Source organism: Eumetopias jubatus, unplaced genomic scaffold (genome assembly GCF_037043125.1).
Source record: "Eumetopias jubatus isolate StellerSeaLion01/CBP00866 unplaced genomic scaffold, mEumJub1_p1.0 scaffold_1, whole genome shotgun sequence".
In the NCBI taxonomy this organism is placed as follows: domain Eukaryota; kingdom Metazoa; phylum Chordata; class Mammalia; order Carnivora; family Otariidae; genus Eumetopias; species Eumetopias jubatus.
This window is the reverse complement of record NW_028274807.1, coordinates 80790170-80802214: the sequence shown is the minus strand read 5'-3', so window position 1 is coordinate 80802214 and position 12045 is coordinate 80790170. Positions and strand designations below refer to the sequence as shown.

The 12045-nt window shown below is 37.8% G+C and overlaps 1 protein-coding gene across 9 annotated transcripts in view; it reads left to right on the top strand.

The window, feature by feature from the left end:
- The window catches only part of VPS8 (VPS8 subunit of CORVET complex), a 267080-nt gene that overhangs the window by 166176 nt on the left and 88859 nt on the right, over positions 1 to 12045 (top strand). For all 9 annotated transcript variants that reach the window (XR_003608764.2, XR_003608763.2, XM_028100887.1 and 6 more), the window contains 3 exons: positions 3007 to 3096; positions 6624 to 6666; positions 10093 to 10196. Coding sequence is in view for 7 of the 9 variants with exons in the window: in XM_028100887.1 (XP_027956688.1) it covers positions 3007 to 3096; positions 6624 to 6666; positions 10093 to 10196 (237 nt within the window). In the remaining 2 variants the exon portion in view is untranslated. The remainder of the gene's footprint in view (positions 1 to 3006; positions 3097 to 6623; positions 6667 to 10092; positions 10197 to 12045) is intronic.

The window sequence follows — 12045 nt, the reverse complement described above, 5'->3', positions numbered from 1 at the left end:
TTATTTTCCCTATATATGTATTTACCTACAAAATGCATGATACGGTCTTACAGTTTTTAGAATTTGTATTAATGGTATCATATAGTACATATCCCATTGAAAACTTGCTTTCTTCATTAAATTTTTTAATTTATCAGTTTTATATATGTAGGTCTAATTCATTCATTTTAATAGTCAATTGAATGAATGTGCCACAGTTTGTTTCCCTATTAATAGACACTCCTATTGTTTCTGATCCTTTACCATTATAAACAATGCTACATTATACATCTTTGTACCAATTTTATGTGCCCATGTGAGGTTTGTGTAAGTAATTATCTGGAGGTGGAATTCTTAGACAATAGAGTAGCTTATTCTGCTGTTATTGCCGAGGTCATCTGTTTGTTTCTATTCTTATCATCTGTGGTTGGTATTTGCTGTTTTTCCACATTCTTGCTGATTCCTAACGTTTTTAGACTTAATTTTTGCCAGTGTGATGGGTATCATTGATTCCTCATGACATCGACCATCTTTCCATATGTTTAATGACTCTTTGGATTTTCTTTTCTCTGAATTATCTGTTCATATCATTTGCCCATTTTTCTATTGAGTTTTTGCCCTTACTGATGTGTAGAAATTCTCATTTCTGCATCTCTAATCCTCTGCTGATTTTATGTGTTGGAGATGCCTTCTTCCAGTCTGTTGTGGCAAGCCTTTTAACTTGCTTTTTAGTGACTTCTATTTTATCAGTCTTTTCCTTTAAGGTTTAAATTTTTGTGTGTGAGTCTTACTTCCTTTTCTACTCTGATGGTATAAAAGATATCCTCTTATATGAGTTTTATAGTTTACCTTTTTACATTTAGGCCTTTAATCCATCTGGAATTTATTTTTATAAACAGATCAAGAGAGGGATTTCTACATTTTTTCCCTGTGTGTATAACCAGTGGTCCATGTGGCATTTTGTGTCCTTACCTCACTGATTCATAATGCCATACCGCTGTATACCGAACCCCCAGGTAGACGTAGATCTGTTTGTGGGCTCTGTTCTGTTCCTTTGGTCATGTCTTTCCTTATACCATTACCACATATTTTAATTAATATAGCTTTACAATAAGGCTTATTATTTGAAAGAAGAGTCTTCCCTCATTCTTTTTTTTAAAATTCTATGTCTACTCTTAGGCTCTTACGATTTCACATCAAATTAGAAATCACATTGTCAGGTTCCTTAAAAAAAAAAGTCCAGAATTTTGATGAAATACATACATTGAATTTTAGATGAAATCAGTCAGGGAAGATTGACATTTCACAATGTAGAGTCTTCACATTCAGGAACCTGGTTGTCTTTTTAAAAGCCTTTGATGCTCTCTAGTGAGGTTTCAGTAACTTTTATATGATATACAAGGTTCTTACATGTGTTTTTTTACATTTGTTCCTAAATACTTACGTTCTTTGTTAACAGTGTGAAAGGTTTTTTTTTTTTTTTTTTAAGATATTATTTATTAGAGACACAACGAGAGAGGGAACACAAGCGGGGGAGTGGGAGAGGGAGAAGCAGACTCCCGCAGAGCAGGGAGCCCGATGCAGGGCTCCATCCCAGGACCTTGGGACCATGACCTGAGCCAAAGGCAGACTCTTAACGACTGAGCCACCCAGGCGCCCCAACAGTGTGAAAGTTTTTTGAAATGACATCTTTTTTGATTGCTGCTGCTGTATGTTATTAATTTTTGTACATTGTTTTGTATCAGAAAGAATCTGAATTCTTCATTCAAATAGTTTCTAGATTTTTTTCTTTACATCAGTACTACTTTCCAAGAATAAGGGTAGTTTGTTTTTTTTTTTTTTTTTCAATCTTAACCTGTTTTCTCTCTCTTATCAGATGTGTAGGAGCTCTAGGATACTACTGTATAGAAGCAGTGACAGTATGCATTCTTGCCTTGTCTCTGACTTAAAAGAGAATGTGTCGGGGCACCTGGGTGGCTCAGTCGGTTAAGCGTCTGCCTTCGGCTTGGGTCACGATCTCGCGGTCCTGGGATTGAGTCCGGTGTTGGGCTCCCTGCTCAGCAGGGAGCCTGCTTCTCCTTCTTCTGCCCCTCCCCCTGCTCATGTGCTTTCTCTGTCTGTCTCTCTCTTTCAAATAAATTAAAAAAAAAAATCTTTAAAAGGGAATGTGTCTAACATCTTACATTAAATGTAGTGTTTATTTTGGGCGTCTGGGTGGCTCAGTCGTTAAGTGTCTGCCTTCAGCTCAGGTCATGGTCCCAGGGTCCTGGGATCGAGTCTTACATCGGGCTCCCTGCTCGGCCGGAAGCCTGCTTCTCCCTCTCCCACTCCCCCTGCTTGTGTTCCTGCTCTCGCTCGCTCTCTCTCTGTCAAATAAATAAAATCTTTAAAAAAAAAAAAATGGGTACTGCATTTTATCAAATACTTTTTTTGTGTATTTATTGAGAGGATCATAGGTTTTTCTCCTTTGAACCTGTTAATATGTTATTTGTGCCTCTCTTTTTTCTTCTTGCTAAGAAAGTTTTATTCTATTTTATTAGTCTTTTCAAAGGCTATTTGGGATTTGTTAAACTTCTGTAATGTATTCCCTTTGTTTCTTTTCAGTAGCATTATTTTCTGCACTTCCTGTCTTTCATTTCTCTTAGCTTACTTGGTATTTTGTTTACTTATTAGAAACTCTTAGTTTATTGATGTTTATTAAGATCTCACAAGTTGTTATGTCGTGTTTCATTGCCATTTTGTTCTAAATATTTCTGGTTTATGTTGTTCCTATTTATGTGTATGTGTTACCTTTTCTCCAGCGGATATACTCAGGTAAATGACAATTTTAAATCAGTGAAGAAAAAGGTAAATGAACATGGTTTAGTTAGAACTGGAAGATGGGCCACTTACAATACTAGAAAGTAAAAAATTTCATATTACACCAGACAGTAGTGTACTACTGAGGTATGAATTTATTATTTATTGTCATGTTGTTTTCCTCCTTAATAGGATCCACAAAAATCTTTATCTTTTCTTCTTTCTTAGATTACCCAGAAGTATCAACTTCATGAAGTCACTGCCTATCTATTAGAAAAAAAAGGAGATATTCATGGTGCCTTCTTAATAATGCTACAGGTAATATTTTACTATATTTGCTTTGTCATGTTTCTTTCCAGCCCTCCATTCATCAACCCATCTTTTTTTTTATTGAGATATACTTGACATGTAACACTGTATAAGTTTTCATCCATCTTAATCTCTTGTGTGTCAGAGTAAGTTGCAGACTACTACATTTTACCACTGAATATTTTTATCATGACTAGAGTTTAGTCATTGACTAGAGTTCAGCATTTCTTTTTGGTATTTTTTTTAAAGTGAAATTTACATTTAGTAAAATGCACAAGTCTTAAGTGTATCATGTACTGAGTTTTGACAGATGCATGCCCCTATGTTCCTAGTCCCTAACAAGATAGAGAACATTAGAGAAAGTTCCTCATGCTCCATCACACTCAGTTTCCATTCCCGTACCCCCACACATAATCACTTTTCTGATTTTTTTCACTGTGAATTAGTTTTACCTATTTTATACACTTATGTTAATGGGTCCTTCAGTAGTACTCTTGTATAATTCTTCTTTCAGCATATTTTTGAGATGTATCAGGAGTTTGTTTCTTTTATTACTGAGTAGTATTTAAGTGTATGCATATACTACATCTTGATCCATTCTCTTGATGATTGACACCTGGGCTATTTCTAGTTTTTGGCTATTAAGAATAAATCTACTATGATCACTCTTGTACACAAATGTTTTCATTTTCGGGGTGCCTGGGTGGCTCAGTTGTTAAGCGTCTGCCTTCAGCTCAGGTTATGATCCCGGGGTCCTGGGATCGAGCCCATCGGGCTCCCTGCTCGGCAGGAAGCCTGCTTCTCCCTCCTCCACCCCCCCGCTTGTGTTCCCTCTCTCACTGTCTCTCTCTCTCTCTCTCTCTCTCTCTCTCTGTCAAATAAATAAATAAAATCTTTAAAAAAATAAAAAATAAAAAAATAAAATTTGTTATTTATTAAAAAAAGAAAAAAAGTTTTCATTTTCCTGAAGTCAATACCAAGGAGTGGAATTGCTGGGTCACAGGATAGGTGTAGGTTTAGTTTTGTAAGAAATGATCAGACCTCTTTCCAAAGTGGTTATTCTATTTTACATCCCCTCCAATAATGTATAAGAGTTTTGGTTGCTACACATTCTCACCAACAGTTAGTGTTCTATTTTTTTACAAAATTTTTATCTACTTTTTAAATTGTTATAAAATATATATTACAAAAATTTACCATTTTGATGTCATTAAGTATATTCACATTGTTGTGCAGTTATCACCACCATCCATCTCCAAAACTTTTTCAGCTTCCCAAACTGAAACTCTATACCCATTAAGTAATAATCCCTCCCCAGCCCCTGGTAACCACCATTTTTTCTGACTCTATGAATTTGACTACTCTACCTCATATACATGGAATCACACATTATTTGCTTTTTTGTGTACATTTATCATAAAGTCTTCAAGATTTATCCATGTTGTAGCAGGTGCCAGAATTTCATTTTTAAGGCTGACTAGTATGCCATTTTATGTATATGCCACATTTTGTTTACCCATTCATCCACTGATGGACACTTGTATTGCTTCCACCTTTTGAACATTGTGGATAATACTGCTATGAACATGGGTGTACAGATATCTTTTCAAGACCCAGCTTTCATTTCTTCTGAGCATATAACCAGAATGGAATTACTAAATTAAATGATAATACTATTTTTAATTTTGAAGGAACTGCCATATTGTTTTCTATAGTGGCTGCACCATTCTACATTCTCATCAGCAGTGCACGAGGGTTTTAATTTCTCTACATCTTCTCCAACACTGTTTTCTTGGTAGTAGCCATTTTAATGAGTATGAAGTATTATCTCAGTGATTTTAAATATTGTCATCTAGCTAAGGATTAGGGATATCCTATTTATATTTAAAAAAAAAAAGTTCCATATTGGCTTCTAGTTTTTTCCTAGCTATGTAATCACTAAACAGGCTAGGAAGAGTAGTCCACAGAGGCTTTGTGTAGGCTCTCAGCCTCTTTTAATGTGTAAGTTACCCCTACATCTCCTTTTTCCTTGCAGTTTATTTGTTGAAGATACCGTGAATCTATTTTTAAAGGATAAATTAAAAGTATTCCTGGCATGGATGGGGGAAAGAGAAGAAGGATATCCTTGCAGGGAATAAGACCATCATTTACAAAGGCACGGGAATACAAAGAAATATGAACTGCTGGGAGAGAATCCAGCAGCTCAACTAGGGCTCCACTATCAATGTATAGACAGGCGGGGCTGGAAGCAAAGGCTGGGTCCAGATTTGGGAAGATTTTGTAGGACACACTAAAGAATTAGGACTAATTTGTTACCATACTGAATCAGTTAAAGGTTTTTAAGCAAAAGAACTGACATGATGTTGTTTCATGAAGATTGCTCTGGTAACTGTAGGAGGATGGGGGGCCTACCGAGAAGGGGGAAGTAAAACTTGGGGAGGAAGCAGCCCTCACGAGGCTGTGTAGTACAAGTAATGAGCCCATGAGGCTTGAGTTCGGGATGGTGGTGGTGGTGGTGGAGTGGGGAGAGGATTGGACTTGAGAACTATTGATCATTTGAATATGGTATGGAAGGAATGGGAGGGAGTGGTTAATGACAATTGTGTGATTTTTAGCTTTACATTATTAGCCTGTAAGGGACCTCAAGGAAAGGAGCAAATTTGGAGTAGAAAGGATATATTAAGGTCAGCCTCAGTGTATATTAAGAAGCCTTTGAGGGGCACCTGTATGGTGCAGTCACTTAAGCATCGAACTCTTGGTTTCAGCTCAGATCATGATCCTCAGGGTCGTGCGATTGAGCCCTATGTGGGCTCAGCGGGGAGTCTGCCTGAGCTTCTCTCTCTCCCTCTCCCTCCACCTCCCCCCACATTCTCTTTCTCTGTCTCTCTAAAATAAATAAATCTTAAAAAAAAAAAACCAAAAAAACCACCTTTGGAATATCAGTTAAGGCTTCCTAAGGATCTAGTATTTGGTATAGCAATGGACACTGCAGTTGCATATTTAGAGGTGTCACACTCAAGGCTGTGCCCTATGCTCTGGAGACAGACTTTATGTTCTTTTTTAATTCCCACCCTTCCCACCCACCCCTTTTTCTCATAGTCCAGTATGAATTTGATTCCCTTACCCAAGGTCTGGATAAATCCTACTCCTTATTACAGTGCCTAGAGAATGTTACTGATGACTGGTGGTAAAACAGAAGCAGAAGCGGGGAAGGATAAGTGACACTTGACATTTTGGGTCCCTTCCAAAACTGCTAGCTATGCTTTATGTACACACAAGAATTCTCTTCTGAATCACAGTAAGGGACCATTCTTCGTAACTTTGTTGTTTCTTCAGGTTTGTCCTTTAAAATGTGTTAGCCCGGGTGATGGGTATTAAGGAGGGCACATGTTGTGATGAGCACTGGGTGTTAAAAAAATAAAGAATTAAAAAAATAATAAATTTTAAAAATAAAAAATAAAATGTGTTAGTTCACATATTTTTGGATTAGGTAACTGTGTTCTTTTTACCTCCTGCATTTTTTTTTTACCTCCTAGAGACTACAAAGAAAACTTCAAGAGATAACACATCAAGATGAAAGTAAGTTCTTGAGTATAATTTACAATTATTTCTTCCCACGGACCCTGTGTTTTAAAAGGTGTTGTCTAACAAACAGCATTTATTAAATAATAATTACATTGATCTGTGTAAATACTTTAATGTGGATCTCAATTTTAGCTCGTTTTCAAGAGCTCATAATAGGAAATCATGTAAACCATGTGGCTTTGTGATGCCAGTTGTCAGTGGAGTTCAATGTACAGAAAAGTAGGCACTTTTCACTGATAGTGGGGTTGTTTTGTTATATTTCTGTGCCAGTTTTTGGTTATATATAAATGAGGTACCTAACTCATGTCTTAAAAGTTACTATATAATGTACTGAGCAATAGCAAATCAGAGCTTCTAATCACTAATAGCCAGTGTTTCTGTAGTGAATTTCTATAATTTTAGCACAAAGCAGTAAAACTTGACAGTGTAGAGTCTTAGATGGCCTTGTCACAGACAGATACAAAATTCCCATTATTTTCCTTGACATTTTAGAAAATAGATTCATTTTTTAAAATTGTGGTAAAATATACATAATACAAAATTTATCATTTTAATCCTTCATAAGTGTCCAGTTCAGTGGCATTGAGTCCACTTACATTGTTCTGCAACCATCCCCAGCATCTGTCTCCAGAAGTTTTTCCACTTCCCAAGCTGAAATTTTGTCCCTCTGAGACAGTTAATCCCGTTCCCTGACCCCGGTCGGTCCCTGGCACCTACCATTCTGCTTTCCCACTCCGTGAATTTGATGAGGTACCTTCTGTAACTGGAATCGTCCCGCATTTGCCCTTTTCTGTCTGGTGTGTTGGCCTAGCATAATATCATCGTAATTTATCCGCGTTGTAGCACGTGTCAGAATCTCATTCCTTTTTAAAAAGACTGAATGATATTTTGGTTTATGTATGCACCACATCTTGTATCCTTTCGTCTGTCAGCAGACACTTCAGTTTCTTCCAACCATTGTGAAGAATACTGCTGTGAACATGCCTGTACAGGTGTCTTTCTGAGACCTTGCTTTCGTTCCTTCAGGATAGATTCCCAGACGTGTTATTGCTGGATTAAATAGTAATTCTCTTGTTAATTTTTTTTTAAGATTTTATTTATTTATTTGACAGAGAGAGACACAGCGAGAGAGGGAACACAAGCAGGGGGACTGGGAGAGGGAGAAGCAGGCTCCCCGTGGAGTAGGGAGCCCGATGCGGAGCTCGATCCCAGGACCCTGGGATCATGACCCGAGCTGAAGGCAGATGCTTAACAACTGATCCACTCAGGCGCCCCTCTATTGTTAATTTTTGAGTGTCCGTTACACTTGCTTCTCCAGTGACCACATCAATGTACTTGGTCGTCAGCAGCGTACCAGCAAGCGTTACGGTCTGTCTAGTCCCTCACCAACACTTGTTCTTTTCTGTTTTCTTGCGGGTAGCCATCCTCCTGGGTGCCGAGTGGTAGCTTAGTGTGCTTTGGCTTTGCATTTCCCCATTGACCGATAATGGAGAGCATCTTTTCATGTACTTATTGGTTACTTGTATATTTTCTTGGGCAAAGTGTTTATTCAAGTCCTTTGCCTGCTTTTGAATAGGGTGATTTCTTTTCACATTATTGAAATTTTCAAAATAGCTCTTCCAAAGTTCACATGATAGGTGATTTTTAGATTGTCCTACCTTTTTAACACATCAGCACATTTCTTAGTCCCCCTTGGCCCACACATTTCCTTAAACTCCTTTACCCTCATCTGTGTTTTCTATGGCTAGGTCCTAGGTGATAGGGTCTGTGTTATATCTGAATCATTTTGTATTATATGGCATCTTTTTGGAACCTCAGTAAACAGTTGACCCATATTTAGTTCAGCTAAACATTTAATTATTATTTTTGTACTGTTAGTCTGTTTAGTCAGTTTATGATAGATTTATTGCATTTATGATATTTTTCTTATTGTTAGAATAATTTTTGCACACATTACATGAGAGATTGAGGGAAAAGAAGAATGTTTCCGCAAAACCCCTACAGTGTTTTACAAGTGATATGTGTAAAGAAGCCAGTTCTCTGAATTTAAATTTCTTTGAAGATCAATGTCCACTATTTACTCTCAGATTTAATTTTTTCTGTGTGCCTACGAGTTTTGGAGGGTTTGCTCATTGCAAGACATGGTGCTAGTATGGGTTATACACAGATGGCTAAAACACAGCTCTTACCCAAAGAACCATAGTCTTGTGAAAGAGACAGATATGTAAATAAAAACTGAATGTTGGAAGAATCAAGTATTAGAAAAGAGATACAGTGACAGTGGCAAATGATTGTGAAAAATTAGGGAATGATTTGTAACTGATGAATCAAAGGTAGTTTGTGGAAGATGTGACCTCTGAAGTAAGCCTGGAATGATGAATAGAAGTTTGATAGGGAAAAACAAGGAAAGGCCATCTGGGCTGAGGAGCACGTGAGTATGAAAGTACCTGGCCAAGAACTCGGAGTAAGAGCGCAGAGGGTGAGAACATGAGCCAGATGCTTACTCAGGTCAGAGGTTTACTTATGTTCTGTTTTTAAAACTTTGAAGCCTTTAATGACTTTTATGGATGAGACTGATACATTTGCTTGTGACAGTATAAAAGAGAATGAGGGAGGCAAGTATTAGAAGTCAGAAGTTTAATTAAGAGGTTGTTGCTGTAGTTCACAGGAGGTGAAGAGCACCACAGGGTAAAAGGCATGGGCATGTGAGGGCACGGAAGTAGAATCAACAGAAGTGGCAATTTATTTGGACATGTGGGTAAAGCGGGGAGGGAGCATCAGGGATGATGAAGATATATAAACTGACTTAAAGATGATGGTTTCATTAACTTAGTTTGGGAAGTGAGAAAAAAAGTGATTTGGGTTTTGTGCATATGAATTAAGGTGCTTGCAGGACATCCGTGGAGAGATGGATAGAGTCTGTGGAAAGTTCACCCTGCAGATGATGAAAGGAACGAGGACTACAGGTGTATATTTGGAAGTTATTAGCAAGGACCTGAGAGTTGAAACCACAAGAGGAAGTGAAGTTATTGGAAAATGAAAAGGAGAGGGCCTAAGATAGTATCTTGGAATACTTATATCTAAGAAATAGAGGGAAGAAGAAATGGTAGAGCAAGAAAGGTGAAAGGTAATCTTTCTGCTGACTAACCCACAAACAGATGATCGGGGCTGTTCCATAGCTGAAGCATATTAAAATGCTAAGTGTGATGTGCTTTATATGTCCTGTGAATGTGAGGCATTTACATGGAAATGAAATTACCTGTTTTTAAGCATTAAGCATTGGTATCATGCTTATGGAAGATTTCATAATAGAAAACCAGTGCTATGCAAAGAAAAAATAGTCTAATTTTTTTTTACAGAAGCTCTGAGGATCATCAGTAATATATCCTTAAGTGTTGTTAACAATTTTTCTGAATCTAGAGGCCAAAGAGGAGCTCTCATTGAAGGATGTTGAAGATACCATGGTAGAGACAATTGCCCTTTGCCAGCGAAATTCACATAATTTGAACCAGCAGCAACGAGAGGTAGGAGAATGGCTACTTAGGCATATCAGAGTCTGTTCTGGTCTGAAACTAGGAATTCATTCTATTTCTGCTGCCCTCTCAGCCACCTGAGTTTAATTCAACTGGATTTTAATCACTGTTTAGTGCTCCCGGGAGTATCAGCCTCCTAAAGTTATTGTGAGGAGTGCCTGTCCTCTTCGTTCTCACAAAAGTCTTTATATTCCTAGACCTGGCTGTGCTGCAGAATTTAGGCACGTGAATGCTGGATGTCCTTGTTCCCTTTGGACTGAGATTTTGTGTATTCCGTGTAGTGATTCTGTGGATGTGTCGTCATTTATCATCTCTTCTATCCTCTGTGGAGGAAAATGAGCATAAGGAGCTAGAGGGAAACCCTCGGGGGATACAGAGGAAGCTGGAAAAGGTCAAAGAAGGCTGTGATGTAGTTTCTCAACCCTGGCTGCACATTACAGTCACTTGGGGAGCTTTGAGAAAATCCCAGCACTCAGGCTACACCCCAGAACAATTACATTAAAGTCTCTGGATTGAGACCCAGTGCTAAATCTTCCCACGATTCCACTGTATAGCCAAGGTTGGAACCACGGCTGTAACAGATTCCAGACTGCCAAAAGGAAGAGCACAAAACTGAAGGAGGTATGGCTGAGCACCTGGTGCAGGTGGGAGTTACAGCAGGGAAGCAGAAACTAAGGGGGCGAGATGTGACTTGACAGCCACATTCTACTGCAGTTTTCCGAAGAAAAGTTGCAGCGTGATATGGCATCGTAACTCCTCGGTACCTGCCCCTCTGGGCTGCAGCCTCTGACTTGGCACCACCTAACCCCTTTCTCTTCCTGAGGTTCTGAAATGGGAAGTAAGGCAGATTTTTTATATATATTTAGCCATACATGTTACAGTGAGAATTATAAACTTATTTTTGTTTTCTGTCCTTTTGAGTTGGGTAAATTTCTGCTTTATGTTTTTGTCTAGGATTTTTTAAGGCCATACATTTCAAAAACCCTTCAGAAGATAAATTGTGTACAACAAGCACATTTACATAATAGAGGTGATTTTTTTTTCCTTATTAAAAAAAAGCTTTTTGTGTGATATACATACTCATTTTTTTAAAATCTGCAATACAGAAAGTTACGCAGAAGAATGTTTTTTAAAAATTGCCTTGTAAGATCCTATCATCCAGAAATAACCATCATTATCATTGGGTGACCATCAGTCCAGATACTTTTTATCTGCCAAGATTGACATAATTTTAGAAAAGTTGGATCAGGAAATGCTTGCTTTTATAAATACAGTATTCAATCTCAGGAAACTTTCTGAATAAATATTTCTTCGCCATACTATCTCTTAATTAATATCACTACAGCTTAAAAAATATCTGAATGACTGTAATAGATTGGAATCATTGTTTATAATTACATTTCCATTTTTATAATATCTGTGATTCCAAGCCAGTAAGGAAATTTACGTGAACTCAGGCTTGCTCCAACCTCTCTTCTCCATCCCTCTTAATTTTAATTAGTTATGTTATTTTACCTCATTGAGGCTAATAACACATTCTTTTCTGTGTCCACAATTCCCATATATTGTTTAATCTTTTGAAAATGTATTACAGGTTTTTCAGTAGTCCTTTTGCCATGATTTTTCTATTCCTCAGTTTTTATTTTCATTTATCTTTTGGTTGGCTGGCTGTATTTGAACTTCGTTACTTTTTTTTTTTTTTAAGGTTTTATTTATTTGACAGGGGCGCCTGGGTGGCTCAGTCGTTAAGCGTCTGCCTTAGGCTCAGGTCATGATCCCAGAGTCCTGGGATCCAGCCCCACATCGGGCTCCCCGCTCAGCGGGAAGCCTGCTTCTCCCT